A 25,596-nucleotide genomic window follows, 5' to 3' on the forward strand; every position below is an offset into this window, starting at 1 on the left:
ATTCTCCTCTAACTTGGTCAGGTCAGAAGCCCTTAGCACTCCACTTCCAGATGCCCCATTGCCAGTCAATACTGATTAAACTAAAAACAAACAATCCCAACTGAAAACCAAAATGAGGATATTCTTGGATATAAGGAGAAAGCTTCAGAAGAAACTGCACAGAGAACAAAACTTTCAAGAAAGGAAGGCAAAAGAGGTTAACAACAAAAGACACCAGTGTCTGAACAGCTAAAAATCAACATTCACCTCCCAAGGCAAGTGGGTTGTTCATGCCATAGCAGCATACTCCAGACGTGTGATCACATTTAATGTAGAACTTATACTTGATCTGTGTCTTAGAAGTCTCGTAGATGCTGTATCGTTTCCTTCTCAGTGTTCAAAAGAGCAGTACATTACAAACTGCAGTATAATATAAAGATTACAATAAAATATGAATATAAAATTAACCATGTATCCAACAAATTTAATTAATTGCCATAAAAGAAGGTGCTTTAAAAGTAAAAGGATGTTTTAAGTAGCCATAATGGTCTGAGATGTAAGTTAAACCATGTCAAGAATTGTTTATGCCTTTTTCTCTTTTACTTTTTCACTTTCTTGCTTCAGTCATAACATACAGTCAGCTTAAATCACCCCTGACAATACTGAGGAAAGGCTGCAAAAGCAGCAGTTAGGAACACTGAAAACACACAAATACTTTATTGCCTCCCTGGGAACAATTTGTGCCCAATACCAGAAAATAGTAGAGTCCATCACACCATAAGGCAGTCCCAGACTGACTGTCAGCATCAAGAAACTAAACTGGGCAAGTGCTGGCAAGAAGGGGGAAAGTGAGCAGAGCCTGTGGTGAAGCCTTATTGGGGCACTGGGAACTAGGAGAGCATTCTGAATTAACTGGTTCCCTTTCTCCTAATCAAAGGTAACTCTTTCCTGTTAATCTCCACCATATGCATTTTACATTCTAGCTGCCATGCACAACGTTTTAGGAAAAAAAAAAATAAACAAGAGGTAAAGGGGTTTTCATTGTGAGAAAACATTGAAAAAGTTATGACTGGGTTTAATGATCAAGTGCACCAAACAGAAGTCCTCTTATTTACTTTCTTTCTTTATAATCTAATTTATGCTATGATGCAATACTGGTATACTAACCAGTATTGTCAATGAAGTGTCACTCTTGGTAGCACCCTTCAATTTATGGAAAAATTAAGCAGTAGAATAATATAGTTTAATAATTCTATTAAAACCACATTAGGTGCTCAACTGCAGTTCTGTGACCAAAATAACTTTATCATTTCAACTCTTCAGTCATAGTCCACTATTTTAATGATTTATCAAATTACTTTCAAGACTGAGGCTAGACATAATCTGAAATAAATCACTGATAAAATGCCAGTAAGGGCAGCCAAGTTACAGAAGCAACTTGCTCTACAAAGCTGCTGACCTTCTACTTCATGTTAGGATTGCTGACACCTTCCCATTGATTCACCCCAGTGTTTATCCTGCATTAAACAGTTAAGGAAAGCCATTTAGAAGATTGTTTCCCTTTGGTGTGGGCAATTTTATCAGTACAAAAGCATTTATACTGTTAACGTTTTTCCAAAACATGGGACTTACATAGCTACTGTAACAGCAGTGACCCTCAAGGTATTAGAAACTGCAGGGGAAACAGCCCTAAATGCCTTAATTGTGCTCAGTGTAGGCTTAGAAAAACGTATGTCTTGTCTTAGTTCCTGTAGTGACCTACCTGAGGCATACCCACTCAAACACTTCTCTTAAGGCTTGCAACATCCACAAAACAGAGCTTAAAAACAGAAGATAAAATTGCAGTGGCCATTAAAAGATAGGGAACAGAGGAAAACTTGGTCATTCACCTTAGTGCTGTATTCCCAAGACAGTCGGTATTCAGCAGTAATAGAGTACAAGCACAAGGGGAAGACACTACATTTCTACAACAAATTGTGCAAAAACCAATTTAAACTTTGCTCATTATTCATTGTTTGTGTTGTACCACTAGAGTATACTCCACTTTACACACATCTTGTTTTCCTTGCATCCCTCAGCCAACAAACATTTGTCTTACTGTTCAAACACTGGAATCTTTAACATGTGCTTTGAGACCCCACAAACTGAATGTATTCAATTGCTGTGTGATAATCTGCTGGCGAGGCAAGAGATCCGATCAGAGCACCAGGGAGCCATGTACAAGTTTAAAACACAAAACAAGCATAAATGTATGCAAATCTTGAGGCCCACCTGAGAACGCTCCCAGAGCAAATCTCTTTTCCCAGCCTGTATTATGTTAACAATAAGATGTTAACATAAGATATTCTGTGCCTGTGGAATATCGCTGGATACCAACAGCAGCCATACTCGCTTGGCATGAAGCTTCTCAAATGCATAATCTTATCTGCTGGGTTAGCATTCCAGCTGGCTAGAGGTACTTCTGAGCAAACTAGTGAATGAGATGCTTTCTTTGCTATGAGACTGTCATATAAATCAACAGGAATTTTAAGGAGGCTAGATTCATTCTGCTCAATTAGAAAGGATATTGTTGGCTTCCTGGTTGAAAAATGATTTGAAAACAGACAAAGTAGTTTATTACACGGGCAAATTTACTGCATGATATCAAAACACCATATAGACAAGAATGACTATGGAGTTAAATATGCTCACAGATGTCCAATATCAAGAGAAGAAAATCAAGACAGATTTTAGAGACAATTAAAAAAGCTGGAAACAGGATTAAGGTATAAAAATCCTCTCTCCCTCTAAGATATGACCCAATTAAAAATAATTTTCTGTCCTGGGGTGACTTTATGATGCTGAATTGTATCCTCATTTGTCTGTTTAGCCAGTGGCTATGTAAGTTTTACACCTTTAAAACTGGTTCTGAGAGCGAAGGGGTAGGGACAGAGAAGTGCAAACTGCACTCACTCCTCCACATTGCTGCTCCTGGACAGTGCTGTCTTGCAGAACGGAGAGCTCTCCTTTGCTTTTAGTTACTTTTTTGCTAGCTGAGGCAGTGAAGTTCCCTGGACTGTTTGTCTGTTCGTTTTTGGTGTGTGGTTTTTTTCTTATTTTTCCTTTTTCTTCAAACCTGCTCTGGACTGAAGAACCCAGAAAAACACTGAGAGCTCACTCACACCAGGCTCAGGATGCAGCATCCCAGCCCCAGAGGGACTGTTAACAGACCAGGTGAGCTGAGCTACAGCCCAAAACAGGGACTCGCTGAGTTTGTCATCTCTTCGGAGCAGCGAGAGGCTTTGTTGTTTAGTATTGTTCATTTTTTGTGCTGGTGAATGATTTCCCTGTCAAATAAACAGTTTTTCTCCCACTTTTCTCCAAGGAAATATTTTCCCAAACCAGTTGGGGGAAGGGCCACTTGTTTCTGCTTTCTACAGGAACCTCTTTAGAGGTTTTCTCCCAAATTTGCTTTAAAGCAGGACAGTTTCTTATACCAGATTGCTCAAGAGAAAAGGAAGAACTTCTAAATCTGTTTCCCAGAAATTTTGTACATTTTATTTTTTCTTTACTCCACTTTTTGCTCAATTTTCTTTTACTTCAATTTTTGTTCAATTTGTTCCTAAACCAGCAGAAGCCACAGTGCTTAGCTATACTGATTAGACAGCAAATATAACTTATCAAAAGCAGACATCACTCACTAGCTTTCAGCATAAAATTAAGATGCTTTTTGCCAACATAAGCCCACTGACACAAACAGAAAGAAACATTGTAATCAACATAGGAATCAACGAGATGTATTATTCTCTATTTTTTTCTTTAAATACCAAGCTTTTCTTAGCTCCCAAATGCATTTGGAACACAGCCAGTTGGCCCTATGAACTCAAAGAACACAGGATGAAAATCATGATGCTGCATTAGATGCCTTTGCATACATCCAGGATATAATCCATATAAATTATGAAATTAGAATTAAAATGGCAAAATACACAACATGAATGTAACAATACCATCTTGATGCTTTTTTCTAGATGCCATCTTATCCAATAGTGTTCCCTACAAGTTGCCCAACAGAAAAGAGACAAGCATTAGATAGATCTATAAATAGCTGGAAACACACTTTCCTATTGCAATGATTACAAAGACAGTTTATATCATCTTGTTTCCACACAATAAATTCCTTACTTATGTTTCACCCTAAGGTTATTTGCTTTTCATTATCAACACTTGCACAGATTTTTTGTTCAATTTAAGAAGGAAACTGGCTGGATGAATACTATACTCTCTTGGCTAATTCCTCTAGCTTACTCTCTCTCATACATAATCAATCTACTCTAAGCCTTTCCCTGTAAAACAGGCAATATACCATGGAACAACAAGCCTTCTGGGATGAAGATTACATCACTGACTTTTTATCTTAACACATCAATCACTCCACTTCAATTCTCCTTGACAACTACTAGTCCCCTAAAGCCACATGGAAAAACAGTGAAGAAAAGCATTTTATATCATCCCAGAGCTGCTTCATCAGAGACCCAGAAACGAGCCGCTTTGCATCTCTTTGATTTCTCATGGCTTAATCTAAGTATTTTAATTAGCCCCAGCATTTTCTAAGTCTTACACAAAGAAGGAAAATCAGATTTCCAGGTCATTATTATGATTCACATTACCCCATCTCCTTCTGCATTCACCATGCTTGGCTACTTTGGGTGCCAGCCAGGCAACAATGGCTTTTGTGACACATGGCAAGGCAGCTGTTCAACTCCTCACCAGAGATACTGACCCTGGTCCTGAAGCAACTCAGTTCCATTTAAACAACAGTGGCTTGATCCTGGCTGGACACCAGGTGCCCATCAAAGCCTCTCCTGTCACTTCCCTCCTCAGCTGAAAAGGCCAGAGGAAACATAATGAAAAGCTCATGGGTCAAGGTAAGCACCAGGAGAAATCACTCACCAATTACTGTCATGAGGAAAATTCACTCAATTTGAAGAAATCAGTTTAATTTATTACCAAGAAAACTACAGCAGGATACTGAGAAAGTAAAACCAAATCTTAGAACACCTCCTCCCGACTCCTCCCTTCACAGATTCAACTTCAATCCTGATTTTCTCTACCTCTGCCCCCTAAATGGCACAGGGCGACAGGGAATGGAGGCTGCACAATCAGCTTTGGCTCAGCCACTCCTTCTTGCTCATAGGGAGGACTTCTCACACTTCCCCCCCCTATTCCACTGTGGTGTCCCTCCCATGGGAGACACTCCTCTACCAACTTCCACAAACTGAGTCCTTCTCATAGACTTTGGTTCTTCAGAAACTGCTCTGGCATGGGTCCCTTCCATGGGATGCAGTTCTTTGGGAGCAGACTGCACCTGTGTGGGTCTCTCATGGGGTCACGAGTTGAGCAAACCTGCCCCAGATTGTGTGGGGTGTCTCCATGGGTCCTGACAGGACCCTGCTCCCCACTGTGTTACAGCGCCCTTTGGCATTCCCCTGATTTATGGTGGATGTCCTTTTGGTACATCTCTGCTCCCCATGGGCTCCAGGGGCACAGCTGCCTCACCATCATCTGCAAGGGCATCTCACCTCTGGCAAAAAAACTAATATTACTGGTTTCCTTGTGTAATAATTCTAAGAGCAACAGAGATAAATAGCACATATATCTGACAACAATCCACAAAATTGGATTCAATAAGAATCTTTTTATGGCAAGAATGACTCAAAAAATATTATATAATACTTTTCACAAAATGGCTTGAATAAAACAGTCAAATAACTAAGCATGCTACTGTCAGGCAGCCAACATTGCTCAAAATTCTGGACTTATTTTTCTGAAGTATGTCTCTGATTTGGAATACTAAAGTTACTACATTGTTTATATCTCTATCTAACACTTAAGAAATTCCATTTACACTCAGTATGTATTTCTAACAATGTGTTAGAAATATCATCTCAACAACATGTATACACCACACACTAACTAGAAAACTAGGATAACCACATCATTCCAAATTAGAAACAAATTAACCACAAATTCCAATTAGAAAATTAGGATAACCACATCATTCCAAATCTCTGTCCAGCTATCTAAAGCAGACAAGAAGAACTCTAGTTAAACCTTGTATTTGTACATAAATATACTCAGAAAAGCGGTTTTCACCTTTACAGCAGATGTGAACTTAATTTTGGATGTCTAATTGATAATTGATTAACAATAGAATGGTGTGGGCTGGAAGGGACCTTAAAGATCATTCAGTTCCAGCCCTCCTGCCATGGGCAGGGACACCTTCTGCTTGACCAGGCAGCTCCAAGCCCCATCCAACCCGGCCTTCAACGCTTCCAGAAACAGAGCACTCACCACATTTTGGGGAACATATTTCAGTGCCTCATCACCCTCACAGAAGGAATTTCTTCCCAAAAGAACATCTAAGCTTGCCCTCTTTCAGTTAAAAGCCATTCCCCCTTTCTGCTATCACTACCTGCCCAGGTAAAAAGTCGCTCTTCAAGTCTGTTGTAGGCCCCCTTCAGGTACTGGAAGGCTGCTGTGAGGTGTCCCTGGAGCCTTCCCTTCTACAGGCTGATGAACTCCCCTAAGTCTGTCTTCATACCAAAGGTCTCCTGCTCCCTGATTCTATAGTGAGAAATTAAATAAAATACTGCTGATTCATCTTAAAGCACAACCCTACACAGCAAGATAAAACTCGAGGAGCAAATGCACCCCAAAGTTTAAAATAAATGTATCAGAATTATGTTCCTGGTCTTGATTTTTTCAGTCAATCATCCTTTTCTCCTCTGATTCCCCTCTGTGTTTCCAGCAAAAAAGATTCTCATTCTTGTCCCTCAGCTCCCTGCAGATTGCACTGATGAAGATCCCATCAACAGACATTTTTTCAATAATAACTTCACCATCATCCCTATTCTTTTTTCTCAGCTACGGAAACCTGGAATCATTCAGGTTCCCTGGGATTTGGTATCACATTCCATAGCTGTGAAGGGGTTTAAAGCTTCAGGGACACTGTGTTTTGGACAAAAATCTAAAAGAAGCGAGAAAATCATGATGTTAAAAACACAGCCTGAAGGAGGAGAGTGAGAACAAGAAACTGAAAAACTCTGGTTTTGCTCCAATAGCAGTCTCTTGTGTATAAGGAGGAATGTAACTCTGCTTACAGGATTCTGCTATCTTTTTGTACTTACCTTTTAACAAGAATGCATATGCATTTAAGCAGCTTTACAAAAACACTACAAGGATGCATTACCAAAAACCTAGGCAGGCATATGCAATACAACATAGAATAGCAAGATAGGTTAGATTGACACCTTAGAGCTGGAAATTATTTTATATCAAATAGTGTGCAGTTAAATCACTGTACCCCAACTTGCCTCACAGCTCATGCTGCTGCTTCAGTAATGCAGGAGTGCCACACAAGTTACAGTTTTCACACTATAGGAAAACTACTTTGAAGCAGCCAATATGTTGGAATAGAAGGTTACTCCATCCGGAAATAAAATAACATCAGAAATAAAATATCTTTTCATGGTATGGAATGCAGAACTTTGGGGTGAAGAGGAGGTGGGGAACAGGTTGGCTTGCCTGGGGGGCAACTGTTCTTGGGCACATGAGAGGTTTCTTTTTTTTATTTTTTTACCTGAAGCATGTTGCTAAAATTCAGTATATGCCAGCTTTATTGGACAGTCTAAAAGAGATACAAGCAACTTAATCACAGATCTTTTTCTGCCAACATAATTGATTTATACTAGGACAAGATCATCCCTCCTACTACATGAACTCTAAAAGTACCCAAGGACAAACAAAGCCCACTACAGCACACTGAAATGCAAGCGACTGTCAATATAAAAATTGAAGATGACCATGAACAACAAGTATGCAAGAATAGTTTACCATTTAATAATTGCGTTTACTTTCCAGAATTTCAGATTTCTTTGAAGGTTTCCCAAACTCTACCCTATTGAAGTAAAGGAAATTTGCTTTTCATTGAATTTTTGTAACTATTATTTCATTCTTAATCAAGGCAGAGCATTTAAAAAATACGACATTTGTTAGGTAGAGCTTAACTCCATGCCCACTCCATGAAGGAAACCAAGTTCAAATACACAGCACTTCAAAAAACTAAAATGAACATAGGACGTGAGAAAGAAGAAAAGGAATTAGCTCACAGTTCTTGCTGAAGCTCTAAATTCAGTTAAATTACCTGAACTAGCAACACTTACAAGACTCTACAGAAATAATCAATTCAGTTCAGAAGTAATAATCATCAATTTCTTTCAAAATTTAATCACTTCTACTTCAGGTGTACACACACAAAAAAGGCTCCAGCATAATTGGCACCATCAATCTATTTTACATTTCACACCCTTACATTCACAGCTGGCACACAGATTGTCAATCAATGACTAGGAACATGTTTAACTTTCTTTCAAAGAAAAAAACCACAACCATGGACTATGTTTAAAAAGGATATGTAAGCTCCTGTAAATAACACACTGACTGGATGCACATATCTGAATTTGGCCCATTGTACACTTCAATGCCATGTTCAGGTATTTTTAATATTCATAGCACAAAGCTTGTTTTCTTATTGTTAATATCAAGCTGCCAATACAGAAACATAAGAATGAGGTTTGCAGATAAGAAGCCAACACTTCAGCTAGTGTTTTCAAACACATTCAAGAACTGCAATAGTTTTAGACTCAAATGTAGTAAGGATTATTTTCATTTTCCCCTTCATTAGCGTAACCTATCAATGCTTTCTACAGTTAAAAACTGCAATAGGTAAACCACTCAAGAACAAGAATAACACCTGTTCTGTATTGCTTTGCAGTGTTAAAGTATATTGATTTTAAAAATATTACTTTTCCTTGTACATAGTATGTCTTTCTTTCATCACACCAGGAACTTTGCTTTATGCAAAACCATGGGAGTAAGACCCTTAAATATTTTTTTTTCAAATTCTCCTAAATGAATCAGTTATACCTGAAATTCATTTTAAAGCATCATCACTTTCCACTAGAACTGTAGAACATTTTTAAAAAGAAACTTTTGAAGTTAGAATATTTACAAACAGGAGTGGATTTCCTTGTTGACTAGAAATAGTGTACCACAAATAAAGAACAATTAATCTGTGTCTCCTCTGTGATTAAATGAGGCAGGAATGGAGTAAGACAGCCAACTCATGTTTATCCTGCTAAATCTAAAGTAGTGCATTTGCTATTTTGACAGATGTGCATAACAGCACTTTTTACAAAGAATGTCAATTCTCTTTTCTAAATTCAGTATGTTGCCCTTCAAATGAAGGGGAAGAAGAGACCTCAGGCAGAAATAATCTATTTTGTCGAGAGATTTCTACCTATTAAAGAATTATCAGATCCCTAGGAAAACAATAAAGATAGAAGATACCGTAGAAAATATCCTGATGTAACAGTAGGAGAAATTAGATTACTTTTTTTAAAAAACTCAGACAAAGAAAACCAAAATCTCCCCAACCAGCCCCCCTTCCCCCCAACAATAGTAACACTCAACTTCCAAAGCCATAAGTCAGCACAGACTGGAAGGCTTTCATCCCTGAATGCCATGCACAGGTTTGTAGTACATTTTACCAGTGTGATTAGAAGGGTTTTCTATACCATATAACAGCAAAATCCCCAGCAGTCACCTATTCTAAATAGTTAGGATTTTCCATGTTGTGTAGTGCATTCTGCTCACAACAAACATTTTGCCATTTATCCTAAAAAATATTTTCTTGAATTTGTGAGGAGGGCAGATATGAGGGTTCCTGCAGCAGGTGAACAAAGGTTGCTAAGTCACTGATCATAAATGAAATCAGCATATTTGTTTGACTCTGTGTGCTGGGTGTCTCAATTATGCAGCAGCCCTGCAAAGCCACCAAAACCAAGCCATGTGTGCACCTGCTCTCATAATGCATAAACATACAACTGGAAAACAAGGGGGGGAAAAAAATCACCAAAACTGAGTCAATTGAGTTTATATCTGTAACTTGAGAAGGCAGAGGGGAATGCTAAAATCTCTTTACATGTAGCAAATCATGCTTTTGCTTCATTCTTCTTCACTGAAATTTCCCACTGCACGTGGAACTTATTCTAGTTTAGAAAACACAGTTTGACCCAGTCCTATTAAAATAAATCCGTTATAATTGCTCAATACAAGTTATTAGTGCTTTTTTCACAAATCAGTACCATTTAAAAAACAAACTGCACATGACAGAACCATTAAAGCTTTCAGCCATTTATAAGCTTCATAAAATTGCCCATCTGTCTGAAAGATGCATGAGCACAATTTGGGAAATCAGCACACACAGAAAAGCCCCCAAAGCTGAGTGAACGTCTGGATAGCGATTTCTGAGAGCAACAACATTCTTTTTCAAGTTAATCAAAATTATGATTGCATTTCTGTACAAGAAGATTTGTAACTAGACAATTCCATATGTCACAAATGCTTCCTGTGAGACACTGAAGATGCACAGAGCAATGAACAAGATATTGCATTAAGTACACTTTTGATTTTTGACTGCACAAAATAAAAATCTGCATAAACATATACAATACTAAACAAATAGATGCTTCTGGCAACAGGGCATCCATTTATTCAGAATAAATAAATTAAATAAATAAAAATGATGGGAGAACTGCTTACCATTATCCAGGAAAGAATCATCAGAAACAAATACTGTCAAATTATGTACTGGGTTATCTCAAAAGAAAAGCATCAAGATGAAATTAATATAAATGAATTTCAGCTCTCAATACTCTAAGAAAGCATTCTGTAAGCTTTTCTGTTATTGTTGTTTATTCATTTACTTTCATAGAAATAGAGTATACCAGAACTTGAATGGAAATTCTTAACTGTTTGACTCCATCAGCAAAGCAAGGTCAGAATAGGACTCTTTAAATGTGTTTTAATTTTGTCAGGGTTACAAAAAAATATAGGGCAGGACAAACCTTTCTTTTTCATCTATAAAGCTTTAAAGACTTTCATCTGCTAATCTCATTACAGGATTGTTCTTCTTTCCTTAGAATGTGTTAGGATTTGTAAACTAAATGCTTGGTAGCAATCCTACATGTAAGAATCAGTCTAGAAAAGACAAAGGCATGTAGTTTGGGGAAAAAACACAACTAAATACTGATTTAGTTAGCAATCAAATCAATATTCTCCCACTAATCTCCCAGGGAAATTATTAGAAACTATTTATACCCCATATCTGACTGCAAGGACTTTTACAGATCTTTTACTAAAACACAATGTTTTAATACCAGAATTCTGGGTTTAAAACCTTCTCATGAGTGACAATCCTAATTCCCTGCTTTGATAATTTCATAGTTTTCCTCATACCATCCACATTCTTTTTCCCCTCTTACCTTATGTGAAGCTCAGTACCAGTGAATGAACAGGAAAACAAGCTCTCTTATGTTACTGATAATATATTTTGAATATTAGCAGGTTTCAGGCTTACTCATGATATGCAAACAGGAAAAAATGATAAATCAAAATACATTTATAAAACAGGAAAATGAAGCACAAGGTTTTCTGGAATTATTTTCTTTAAGATCCATAAAATGTAGTAGCTAAGGATAATACTATTGCCTGTTCTTCAAGGATGTTATTTTGCTTGATCATTACAAGCTTACTTGAAAGTCTACATTCAGGAAAGGTGAAATATATTTTTGAAATCTACTTAGATGAACTTAAATGTTGCAATTAAGGCAACCTTGACTGTAACAAACTACCATTTTTGGAAAGACTACTAGGATGGTAATTCGAAAGTTTGTCACACTTTATTAAACTTCAATGAACTTTGAAAACTGAAAGTTGCAATCTCTTTCTGTGTACAATGAGAAGATAATGAGTTATTTAAAGATAACATTGAAGCAACAGTCATGCATGAAAAGGATCATGAATAAATTTCAATTTTAAATTAAAGGGAATTTTCAAAATAACAGACTACTAGTATTTGGCAAGAATCCTTTCTCTTGATACTACAGAAAAATCTAGTTGATTAGCTCATGAAAAACAATACTTTATAAGATCTCAGGCCTATTCTCCTGATTCCTAATAACAAAGCACCACCAAGAAAAGAAAGCTTATCAGTTTGAATTTGATCAGATAGAATTTTTAAAAAAGTCCAAAGCAACAGACTTCAGCTTCCATCCTACATTGCCTTTCTGCAGGTTTTAACAGTGATTATTCAGGGGATATATAATTTGAAGATGCAAAAATTAGTTAACATCTCCATTACACTACTCAGTGAAGTTGTGGAAGTAATACATTTGTAGTACTGGTTAAGAATTGCCTATTGCAAATAAGACAAAAAAAATTCTTAAAGCTTATAAAGAGAAATAAGAAGTCAAGAAGAAACTTAGAAAAGAAGAAATGTAAGGAAATGTAAGAACAACATATTCTCAAATTTTTCCGAAACTAACGTGCATCTTTTCCATAGTTCATTAACTGAAGCTGAAGAAGATAATTGTGAGCTAATTGTTCAAGTCTCTTGTCAAGTTGTTTAGTCTATTACTGCAATGTAATAATGCTTTTTCAAGTGGAAAGTAAACAGCTCATGTTTCAGAGAAAAGCCAATGTAGATATCTATGTTTATGTAGAGTTAGAAATTTTCCTTCCTGTTTACAAGATCAAACTTGAGTATTCCACATGAGGAATATTAAAATAATGTCATTTCAGCCACAATTCAATTTAACCCTAAGGAAATGTAAACCAAAGCTGAGATGCATAGTAGAAAAATTTGCCACATGAATAAATGTGTTTCTAGTATTTCAAAATTATTCAGAGTAACTAGTGTTTTAAATCCAGATTTATTTCAGGTATCTCAAGAACCCCGCATGAAACAAGCCTGGCATCACAGTTTTTGGACTCTGACACCCAGAGAACACCATCTTGCTAAGCGCAGGCTGCTCATTAGTTCCCATCTCAAGAATTCCTCACATGCTCACAAACAAAAGGGATGCAGTGTGGAGGCATGATACACACCCAGCAGGCATTTCATAGGGTGGGCAACTGAAGATAGACTGACCAATTTTGTGGAAGCAAAAGCTTTGTATTCTGACTCCACACGTACTCAAAGGTGAAATTATCTATCTTTTATAACTGATTTGATCAACTATGCGAAAAGTAAGAATTTGTTTTCATATTAATATTTTCATCACTGGAGTTTTCTTTTTTACAGCCAAGTTGTATTTGAGTTCCCTGAGTGCAGGCAGCATTGGGATGTGGGAGATAATCCTAAATTTATCTCAATGCAGACACCTTCTCAGTTCTGTCCAGATAAACTGTAAAACTTCAGTTATTTGAAATTCTTCCCACCTGTGACTATCTCATAACATGACAATACTTTTACTCCAGCAAATAAAATGCATTTTGGGATGAGCTGCAGTTGCCTTCAAAATGAGCATTATTCTTCTGAGCTGAAATCTCACCAACCTCAGGCCAACTCTTTCTTTTACCACTGGTAAAGCCATTCTGTCAAGTCAAAATGCCTTCAGTAATGAAACTGCTACTGCAAGGTACATCAAGGAGCTGAAGGTAAAATCTTGTACTCTGTAATTTCAGAAGAAAAAATGCACAACAGAATTTATAATGTTAAATTATCAAAACTGAGGATGTAGAGTGAAGAACAGAAAACTTGGTATTACAGATTCATGTCAGTTTACTGCAACCTATGCACGTACAGGTTTTAAGTTGTACTTTTTACAGTGATAGTATTTTGACCAGAAGCAAGTCCAAGTTCCATGAAATTCAACTAACTGAGTGCATTGCAGAGGAAATGAAAGAGGCATTTTATAGCTCAGTATCACAAGTATAAAAATGTAAATCCTGCATTTAGTTAGATCTCTAGTCAATACAGACATCTTGAAATGGAATTTTTTCATTTTCTATTTGGCCTTTTCCTTTTTTTAAATCACTTTAAAATATGAGGCTGACCTTCACTTAGGCTTATAAGCTAAGATTTTTTTTTTTTCTGATGTAGTATACATGATGCAGCAGTATGTTAATATTAAGATCAACATTACTTGAAAACCTTGCTGTATTAAACTCTGCTCCAGGAAGGTTTTGCTTATGCTATCAGTGAAATGAACAGGCAGCTCAAGTTGCTGGGATCACCTTGGCTTCCAGGATGCTGCATTAAGCAAGTAGAAAGCCACTACAAATTCTTCACTAAGCAGAAAACATCTCTCTTTACCTTTTTATAATTGATTGTAGCAACAGGCTTCCCAGCTGGGAAGGCTTTGTGCCTCAGGTATAACTATTTGCCTACAAACCTAACAGATTTATATGTAGAGTCACCCTTACCTTCTCACAAACAATGTCTTACACGAGCTATGCCTAACACTGCAATTTTTGGAGACAGGAGCTTTCATCACACAGACACTTTCTGTCTTCAGCAAAGCTCTCCTATGACAAGACAGTCATTCATACAATATAAAACTTTCCCTTCCCTTTTGTCACAAAGTTACATCTAGCCATAATCTGAAGCCAAGCATCCACACATTTGAATTTCAATGACGTGTTATAAACTATCTACAAACAAAAAACAGGGAATTTCCACCTCATGCAATAGCATGTGTTCCTTCAGTGGTAAGTGGTGCAATCTGATAGTCTGATAGAGTTGCTTTGCTTTTAGCACAAACTCCCTTCCCTTACTCTATCATTATTGTATAACATGACCAATGCAGTTTACAGAACTACAGTTTAAAAAACCCCAGTCACACATCAGCTCATCTTGCATGTTCACAGCAAAAAACCACATTACTGGCACTGAAGTTCACTGACCAACTACAGCTGTGACAAAATAAACACAAGTTGCTTTTGCACACTGATTTCCATGTTATTGAACTGGCCTATTCAGAGGTCTGACACAAACCATATGGTACCTGATAGGAGACAAGATGATACTCTCAAATGAATGATGCAGAAAACAGACCTAAGCAAAGGGATAGATACAGGAGAACATAACAGACAGCAATATGAGAAGGGACTGGCTCATCAACATGAAGGAAAATTTCCTAGTTTGTCATTTTCTAACCAAAAAAACAGTTCATTGCCATTCACAGGAACTAGTTGAGGAAGAAGCTGTAGGCTACTAAGTTTTAAGTTTTCAAATTCCTTTTTTTCCCTTGGCAGATCTGAGTTTTTTTTTTTTTTTTCCAAACTAAAATACTGCCAAATAACTGTTACTGCTAAAAAATTTATTGTTGGCTGTGGCATTGTTTATTTTTTCTTATAATAGGTCCTGTACTGATTCAAGAACTACAAGGTAAAGTCAAAATCCTTTCTAAGTCAGCTTTACATTCATGGGCATATACTGTGTTAGCAACAGCTTAGAAGTCTATGACAATAAAGTAATTATAACATAAAAAGAAATAAAAGTTGATGTACAAATCTATCATATGTTGGCAACCTACATGAACTGTTAAACTAATGAATTATGCAAATCTATGTTTCCCCAAAGTTTGAAAACATTAATCAAAATTTTTAGTATTCCTCTGTAAATGCAAGATGTTCCATAACTGAACCAATGAAAACTTGCTTTCTTGTTCATTTTGCCCTTTCCTTTAAAACTGTTGCCCATATTCTGCTTCTTGCCCCTTTTCAGATATCTGTCTCTCGACAGACTGACTTCAGAGCAAACTATGTCAACAAGAAACACCCAATCTTTAACATCAATCCTCCCCACCTTCCATTTCAAACAACCTTCTCACAAACTACAAAATCTTCCCAGAAAAAAAAGCCACTTTTAACTTTTAAGGCTCATTTTCCCAGAAACCAGAATCACAAAACTAGAGCTGCACACAAAGCCACTGCAGATAACGACACAGAGGTGTGCTGCTACTTCAAATATAAAGGCTGATTTTCTGTGGTAGGTTACACTGAAACTGATAGGTCTTTAACTTTGAGTTTGAAATACAAGGCTTATGTGAATCAGGTACTGGATCTGCAGCCCCAAATTCATCACAAAATCAGAAACACTTTGCACACTTTAGTATATAAAATTATGCACATCATTAAAATGTACTCTTACCGTATCCATAGCTTTCTAAGGCAAGCTAAGTAAAAGGCTATTATTTTCCTCCCTTTCATAGTGCTTGTTAAGTGACAATGTATTTCTTTTACATTTATTAGAGCACCTACAAACTTCAGATTCAGTCCCCTTTCATCTCACCAGTACGCCAACATTCTGCCATTTGCATTTACAATATAAATCAAGGCTGTTATTTTTGCTGAAATGGAGTTCCACTAAACCAGACATTTTCCTCCTACCTGTTGGTTCACCATTTTAAATACAAACACTCTCTTATAAATTACATGAATAAAGAGATCTTGCAACTCTGTACCTATATTTGAATCCCCATTTCCTCCTGTCATAGGTAACTTCTAATATTCAGGTAGTTTTTTTATATTAAATCTGTACATAACCAAATATTGCACTTTCGTGTTCCATAACATTTCCTTACCTCCCTCATAATACCAAGCCTTTAATCTGCATTATATTATATATATTATATATATATTTAAAGATATGCAGCTGTCCTTTTATTTTTATAACACCTAAATGTCATAATTTATGTGGAATATTATGTATGAACTATCTAAAGATTTAGGTTCTGATCATAAAAGCCAAAGGAGTGCCTATGAATAAAATCAAGGCATGTAAGTTATTCTGCGGAAGAACCAGCAAACTCCTGGTATCTATCTGTTCAGTAAAACATTTTCATCATTTGTTATTAAAAGTTTTATTCAGTACATTTCAGTATTTATATTGGCATTAGTTAAAAAGGAGGAAAAATGCTGGAGCCTTAAAAAAAAAAAAATCTTTTACACAGCTTTCATATTTCTTCTTTTCTCATTTACTGCTTCTAATAGGAACTGACTTTTCATAACTTCCCAGACGTTTGTAAAAAGGAACAGCAGGATTAATAGAAAACTTTAGAGAAAAGTGTTTGCCATTTAATCACTATTTTAAAAATACCATTGTCATTGAAATACCTCATTTTCACTTTTGACTATTTACACATGATGTTTAGACTGCTAACACAAAACTCTCCCCTTATAATATGAAGTCATGGAACAAGAATAGCATACATTAATAACATTTTTACTCACTTTAATAACATATAACTGATTTCACAAAATAATAGCAATTTTTCAGCTATATGGCATCTGCAGCTTCATGAAGAAATTATACAATAAGGAAAAGAGATATGAATTTATCATTAATCACTTACTGCCTCAACACAGCAGTAAACTTTGCTAGCAATGATTCTGTGAGTTCTGACAGCATCTAAACATACAAACTTCATTTTTTGCCTAATCTGGCTTCAATATCTTTTATGCTGCTTTACTCCTATCACTCTTAGAAAGGTAACTAAAGGGTAAAACAATCTGCCACTTCCTAAAAACAGGTTGTTTATGAACTGGGAGGGGACAGAGCTAGATATCAGTCAGCATTTTCTTAACATAAAATAATCCAACTCTATTGTGTGTGACCACCATATAGAAGAAGAAAAAAGAGCACAAGAAAACACAATATAGTCTCATTAAAGTAAAATTTAAAGGATCACAAATACAAAAATTAAACCAACTTCAGGTGTACTAAAATTATTCATCTGACCTCAATGTTACTGAATTCAGAGTAGAGACTGCAGCAGATTTTTCTTGTGTTATCTCTCTTCTTAAAACATACAGTACCCAGTATGTTCAAAAATAGCAATCATTCACATTTCTGAACTATACTTTAATAACACCTATAAACAGAAGTACATAATTTTACTGGTACCACAATTTTAGGTCCAACTTCATGTAAGTCTGCTTTGTAGACTCCTTTCAGTTTTTCAAACTTCTATTAAACACTTTTGTTAAACATTCCTACGCTATATGAACCACTTCTTCTAGCTGGAAGCTATTCCACTGAAAAGTCAGATAGCTTTGTATAACTGGAAATGAAGACGACTATGGAGATTTTTTATAGTGTTATAGCAATGATATTACTTTCAGCAGAAACTAAGTTAGAGCATGCAAGAAAGAGCAAGAGCCTGTTTACTGGCATCAATTCTTCTTCTAATAACCTGGAAGTAGATAAGCCTTACAAAACACTAGCATATTTTAAAATGCATCAACAGTAGCAATTATGTTCTTCATTAAAAAATGCTAAAGTATTACCATATTGAGCAAGCACAACCTCAATAGCTGCTATTTCAGCAAAAAATTAAAAAAAGGGTGGGGGAAAAGAAACCAGCTTTTTTACTTGTCAGATACTTCATAAAACCAACTTACAGACTTCCCTTTGAGCTGTTAACTGCTAGGAAATCGTTAGCCTGCAGAAACAGCCCAGGTGTGCTGTTTTATGGGTCTGATTTCCAAAACTTTCATCTGTGGTCTAGATTTCATAAACAGAGAATAGTCAGGACTGTACTCACTTTACAATTTTACTTAAATTGCATTACAGATCGAGAGGCAGTTTATCAAAGGACATATTGCAAGTAAACCAGCAGATATGAGAGGGCAAGATAGATGTGTGTAGCATTTATCTTTCTAAACCCTGAAATGTCAAGTTAAAAAAAAAAATCTTACAAAAATGGTTCTGCTACTGCAGCGCTCTACTAATATTTCTCTCACTCACCCGGGGGCTTCTTAAAACAGTAGGTCAGAAATCTGCTTCTCTAAGTTCCTAGCTGAGACAAAGGCTTTAAGTAAAACATTAGCTAAGGTTACAATTCTCTCTTTTGCTATCAGCCTACTCAGAACAAAGCCAACATACATACCAGCAATGGATGCTTCAACAGAAACAGAAAACCTAGCCTGCAAAACACCAAAGTCAAAGGTCTTCATGCTTAAACTTCTAAGGGATGAACTGAAATCTAGAAATAAAACCTAAACTATTTCCCAGTTCTATATCCTTATCAGGGAGGAATTTTACCTAAAGAACCATTAAAATTCATTTAAGGAACTTGATGTGGTAATTTTTTCCGCTGCATTCAAGAAGTAATGGTAGCGTAAGACATTAAGTGATTGATGTTTTCTTAATTTTACTCTGTATAAATGATGTAAATTTTGATCAACTATTTCAAAGCATTTTTTCACATTTCATTCAAAAGAGCCTCATTTTTCTGTATGGCTATTTTCTACTAGATGTGAATCTGCCTACCTCAATAAAATTCCAGGATCAAAAGCTAATGAGCTGCATCCAAAACGGTCAAAGTGGATGTATTTTCAGAGTAAAAGAGAAGTATAGGGAAAATATGAGGAAATACTAAAATTTGCAATATTTCAGTAATAACATTCAAAATACAACATTAATAAAGCCGAGTTAACGGTTGACAGTCTCTCCTCCCTTTGACATGAATTTCAGTACTCATGCCAAGTAGAACAAAAGCGTCTTATAAATGCTTATTCCTGCTAACAAACAAAGGGTACTTCAAGGCTGTTTTTGCATCCCTTTAGCTTCTCTCTGGACCACACTGCAGTATAAACTTCACGTTAGAACAACACCAGCTGGGCCTTACCTCTGTCACTGAAGTCATCCACCAGGATGATCTCTGCGATCAGGCTGTCTGGGGTGCGGTTGATGATGCTGTGGATGGTGCGCAGCAGCGACGTCCAGCCCTCGTTGTGAAACGGGATGATGATGCTCGTGTTGGGGAGTGCCTCCAAGTACACCTTGTGCTTACAGCTGCAGAGGCAGGGAAATAATTGTGTAAGCGTACTGAAAATCTGAGTTGGCATATCTTGTCGTCCATTTGGGCCATCCAACAAACATGGTTTCTGGCATAAAATCCGACAATGCAATCGAGAAGTAATTTAATGTGAAAATAGCTGGAATGTTTAAAACACATTGCTTATAACACTAAATAAATTGGAACAATTACAGAATTTAAGTGGAATGAGTGAAAAAAAATCTGTCTGGAATTATTTTCTTTCACTGAAAACTTTTTCCTATAGTATGACAGATGACACATCTTCTATGATATAATTTCCAAAACCCAAATCCTCTTATCAAAAAGAATTCCAGAACATAATATGAAGCTACTCTGAAGTGATTGGTCTACAAAGAGATAAATTCTAGAAAACAATTCAGTGTTATCCTGGGTGATATGAGCTTACAATACAAAAAACAACATCCACACATACAACTCCAACTTTGCATCTACAGATCCAAAATGATTGTTCCTATTAAGTATAGAGATAAAGCAACACACAATTCTGCAAGTGTGGACTTATAAACAAGGAAATGTAAACAAGCTTTCATCTTGAAAGGAATGCACCATACACTCAGCATCTTAATTGCACAGCAGCTATGGAATATCCATGTTTAACCTCACTGTTTTCAATATTGAGTTGTTTACACATTTCAGAAAGAAAAAAAGGTAACACTCAAAAGTAAATAATGCCCATGTAAATCACTGTCTCCTAATATCCAAAAATATTTTATGACAAATGTTTAGATTACTGCATCTGATAGGATTGCATCTTTCATGTTTTGTTGAAAAAAAAGAAAAAAGGAACACATTCCTCTGTTGTTAACAAAGCCTGGCATTTTCACCTCTGGGGACAAAGTAAGTGAACGATTTCTCATTCCTCAAAAGAAAGTCACATCCTGATAAAGGTATCCCTAGGGCAGAAACCTGTCAGCTTTGCAATAAACAAACAAAATTAAAAGTTTAGCCCTGCAAATTCTACGGTTAAAAAAAAAGTATAGATATCTTTGCTCCTTGTTAGGAAGTGTAACTATGCATATCAAAAACTGCTACAGAATAGTTTTAATTTACATATATTTGCAGCTTAGTTTGCATTTCCTCTTTATAAGTGTCATTTAGAAATCAGTATTTACCAATACACTATACAGCTACCATACTGATGAAATGTTACAAAGAAATATTAAAAACTCATAGCTAATGTAGTTGTATTTGCAAAATGTTAACTGTTATGTAGCTATAAATAAACTAGGTTTTAGATACTTCACTAAAAAAAAAAAAAAAAGATTTAAATTTGTAGTTCAGACTTTTCTTCCTAAAAAGTGCAAATTAATTTAATGACAAGCCCTTTTCTGAAATAACCACTGTGGAAACATTTTAGTAAGTGGCTTGCTGGTAAAGCATACATGCACACTGGAAAATGAACAGATGCTTTGCAATAATGTGAAGTTCCGGAGAAAGCAGTGTTCATTATCTAGTGACAGAAAAGTCTAAGTACGTATATTTAAATGTTTTGTGAAAAAAAGAAAATCCACTGCACCAAAAGAATTTAGGAGAATTTTTTATTCTTATCTGTAGGAAGAAGTAGAACAAATGAAGTCCATAACTAATACATTGTTGTTTCAGATAGCAAATTAAGAAAGCCACCTACCAAAACCAACACTTATTGTTGCCGGCTGTCTGTCATCAGTGACGCTTCTTGGACTAGAGCAAATGCAACTAACAGACATACACGGAACTCTCACGCTGTTTTTAAAACCAAAAGTTTTTCCTTCAGCATTTTTGACCCCTAGTAAATATGATTTCAAACTAGTAAGTTTTCACCTCCATAAAACCCCAAGCCAAGCCAAAAAAAAAAAAACCAAATCAAGCAAAAGAACCTCACATATGTAAGACTAACGACTTCGAAAGAGTAAGAGAAAAAAAAAATACCCAAAACACCCAAACACATCAGAATCCCACTTGTATTTTAAAAAGTCACCCCTCCAGTACAAGATACCTTTTGAAAGCAGTTGTACTGAAATTTGCATGGTTAATATTGTAACCTTAAGCGTGTAAGGATGGGGTAGGTCATTAAATTTGGATATTCACATTGACAGTGTCAGAGTAATAGCATTATGTTAAAGTGTTGAGAAGGAGAAGCAAAACTGATGCATTTAGTCTACAACTATTCTATTCTTCCTGCTGAACAGACTGATCTAAAACAGAGCCACATAGAAGAGGAAAGCATCTAACACTTTCTTAACATTTCTCCATCATTCAACTTTGACCTTTAATCCTCATTTACATTTACTTTTGATTGCCATTGTAAAGGTATATGTGAATTGATTTCTAGCAAAAGCCACAAACCACCAAAACATCCTTTTGTGCTTTTATCAAAAAAACTGGCCAGATTTCAAATTCATAGAAATTAAACCTTAATCATTTTCTGCTAGGTTTCATAGCAGTGCTTTACTTGCCTCTCCTCATCAAGTGGAATTGTGCTCATTTTTAGCCCCTTGCTCTCTTGTCATGAGACTCGAACAGCAACAGACTATCACTGTCTTAAAAAGCCTTACATGAAATCCATTTTATTGGAAGTTCTATTGAACACTGTCCATAGCAGAGGGCAGCTAGCTCTGTGCTCTGATGGGCTGCAGGACAGAGCTGATGAACAGCTGTCATGTTCAGAAAAGGCCCAGGAACTGCCACAGAGATGCAGTTAGACCCCCACAGCCGAGACACTGGATGTGCCATGAGAATAAATCTATGTATTTTCATGAGGATAAACGCTTATAATGCATGCAACATTTGTTCCAAGTCCACAAGTGTGCTCTTCATATCCTGAGTTTTAGAAGTGATGCCAAACACCCTGGCTACAAAAAAGACTACTTAGAAGCTACAGACATTGCTTCTTGTTTTAAAAGGGAAATTCTTGAGTCTCCAAAGAAATGAGACATTGCAATTCAAGATTCTTACATATTTCCTGAAGAATGCAATCTTACCAAAATTCACTAAAATAAAAAATAAAGCAAGGTTTGCTGTAGAAAGGAAAAATGCTATGTATAAAAGACTATCATAACCTCATACACATTAGGTAAAACTGTCTAAATTATGGTAAAATGAAACTGAACTGACTACCTACAGAAATATTTAAAATACTACTGAGTAAAATAATATTCTTTCCAGAGCCTAAAAATTTTGGTGGAAAACTCAGTCAAACTTGTATCAGTTTAGCAAATTATAGTACTTATGGCACACATGAACTCCAATTGTCCTCTTCCACATAAAGACATTGCAAATTACTTGCACACCAGGTGAATGCAGACTTTATGTGGACAGTAAGTATCATTCAGGTAGTTTGAATGGCAGAATAAAGTGTCCAAAGAGCACAGTGACTTTCACTGAGGCTTGAAATACTAGAAAATCTATAAAGGCCTGGAAATAAATCCTAAAATCAATACTCAATAAAGGTTAGTAGATTTAAGATGGACAGATAGGCAGTTCAGCCAGCTTCAGTGAAGTAAGGGTTTGCTCCAAGACATAACTCAGTGTAGAAAAGATTGCAATATACCTGATGTCAATCAACCTCATTAAGCTCTCCTCTTAATTATGAAATCATGGCTCAACTGATAAAGGCAAATATATTACTGTACAGCTTTAGTATCACATCATATTTTGATTAAGGAATTAAAAAAGAAAAAAAATCAGAGGAGAATTGAAAAATGGATACAAAGACTAGGTCTTTCAAAATAATTTTAATAGGAACTTATTATTTGCTATTTTTAGCTTGTTTCTATCAAGACTAGTTTTTTGCCTTAGTGACACTTTAAACTGGATTAACTTTTAAAATAAGATATGAGGACTCTGCACTAACAAGACTGATTTAAATAGCAAATGATGATGAAGACAGTTTGAGTCTGTTAATTCAATCTACATATATATTATAAAACAGCTTGTTTGAATGAGCTATATATTAGTATAAACACACAAAGTTTCAAAAGGAAAACTTGTCATGATATTTTATAATTTTGGGATTGAGGGCAGAAAACTAAATCAGTCTACCTGAAATTAGGATATGGAACTGATTTTTCACTTTGGCTTTGATCACTATAATTTCCACGAAAGTGTTTTCTGTAATCAGCCCTGGCTACATATGTATGCTCATCATTCCCATACTGATAAGAGGATAAATACTTAAGGATGCTAAGAACACATTATTTGACTAGTCTTCCACTGCTTTCACTACATTTTTTCTCACTTGTATCCTGACTTCCATACTTGTGTTTCTTCAGATAACCAAACAGCTCAGTCCAGCAATATTTTTAATGTTTGGTGTTTGAGGCACCACTCATTCACATTGCTCAGAAACCTCACACTGTGTCTTCCTCAGCTAACCTTGTTCAGCTACAGGAATAGTGCAGCCTCCTCTTTAGAGGCTGGTAAGTGATCATTTACAGACCTGGAGGCCTAAGTGCTCAAGGTTTGATGCTGTCTTCCACAAATTATTCCAAGAAATCCTGATCAGTCAGCTCAGCTCACAACTATGCCTGTACCTCTGGGCATGTGCCATGCTACACCACCAGCACCCAGTGCAGCATAGCAGTAAACATCTCCGGCTCACCCTGTGGCTCATCCTAACTGAACAGACCCAGGCCTCCCGTCTTCTCCAGAGGGTGAATTTGGGATTGTTCCCAGCTCTACAGACTGCCAGACTAGGCTGGTGAATTTAAACAGCTTGCCCATTTCACAGCCAAGACTGGAATCCAGCAACGTATGGGCATGTTATCTCTCTTGCCCTTTCACCACACAGTCTCATCAGATGCAGTAACCTGCCAGCTCTTCTCTCAAGAGCTGTAAAAGGCAGTGGCCTTCAGAGCTTAGTACCTGTAATACTGATCATCTTATGGAATCCCTTACCAATACTTTCCTTATTGAAGACTGGGAATCCATTTTATTGCTGAGCTCCACAGTGACACATTTGACCACAAAAAACAAGGAAAAAACCTAGCTCAGCATTATTCCATACAGCAAGTTAACTATTAAACCAAAATTATTTCCTTCTATAATATAATCCTACTGCATGCTGGTCCTGTCACACAGGCAAACTGGGAAGAGGATGCCCATGTCGTCTCTAGGTAAATTTTTTTAATTTAAAGAAAGTGCATAATTTAAATTTTTGTATTTTTACACAATGCACTCATCCTAGACACTTAGAAATGCAAAACCCTTCAGAAAGAGTTCAGTCAAGCAACTACTCACCTTTTGGTTGTACTTTTCCAAACAAATAAATAGCTGGCACCATTTTTATGGTTAAAATATTATTATTTTAAGCTCTTTTGAAAGCAAGGTGATTTATTTCTAGAGGGCAGTATCGAAATGCCCGGATCAACAAGCTGGGTGGGGCTAAGGGGATGAAGAAGCAGCAGTACATATCTGGGACTCATGGCAGGAATGCTATTCAAGGGGGTGAAGAACCTGACGATTGAAAGTAGAAAAGGGATCTACTCAGCACAAGTCTTTTCTGCATAATCTTAACAAAATACTACAGACAGGCCTTAGTAATGTACAACAGAAGCTTTCCTCAAGATGTTTCTTTTATTGCATTTAAACATAACATATTTTAGTGCAGCATGCTAGCACTTAATCATGGAACAACGCTGAATAATAGGTTCAGTATCCAAGGCTGAAAAACTGAAAACTTCTTGGCATAAATAATAGATTTCTTCAAGCTTATTTACTGAAGCCTTGAGTCTCAGAATAACTTCTGTGTTAAGCCAGAAATGTCTTGGTTGATACTTAGCAAGAAAATAACCATGATAAGCAACCCTCACCCTGCTAGTTAAGTAGCTCACAACTGTATTTTCTTACTTAAGTTATGACATTACCATTCAGAGCAATGTGAGTTTAGAAGAGGACGTGAAAGGAG

At 36.3% G+C, this 25,596-nt stretch overlaps 1 protein-coding gene across 1 annotated transcript in view; it reads right to left on the minus strand.

Annotated features, from left to right (window-relative positions):
* GALNTL6 (polypeptide N-acetylgalactosaminyltransferase like 6) overlaps positions 1 to 25,596 on the minus strand; it is a 430,140-nt gene that overhangs the window by 218,441 nt on the left and 186,103 nt on the right. The window contains exon 4 of the mRNA XM_063156201.1: positions 19,500 to 19,666. Coding sequence (XP_063012271.1) covers positions 19,500 to 19,666 — 167 coding nt within the window. The remainder of the gene's footprint in view (positions 1 to 19,499; positions 19,667 to 25,596) is intronic.

The sequence above is a fragment of the Melospiza melodia genome, chromosome 5 (assembly GCF_035770615.1).
Source record: "Melospiza melodia melodia isolate bMelMel2 chromosome 5, bMelMel2.pri, whole genome shotgun sequence".
Lineage (NCBI taxonomy): Eukaryota > Metazoa > Chordata > Aves > Passeriformes > Passerellidae > Melospiza > Melospiza melodia.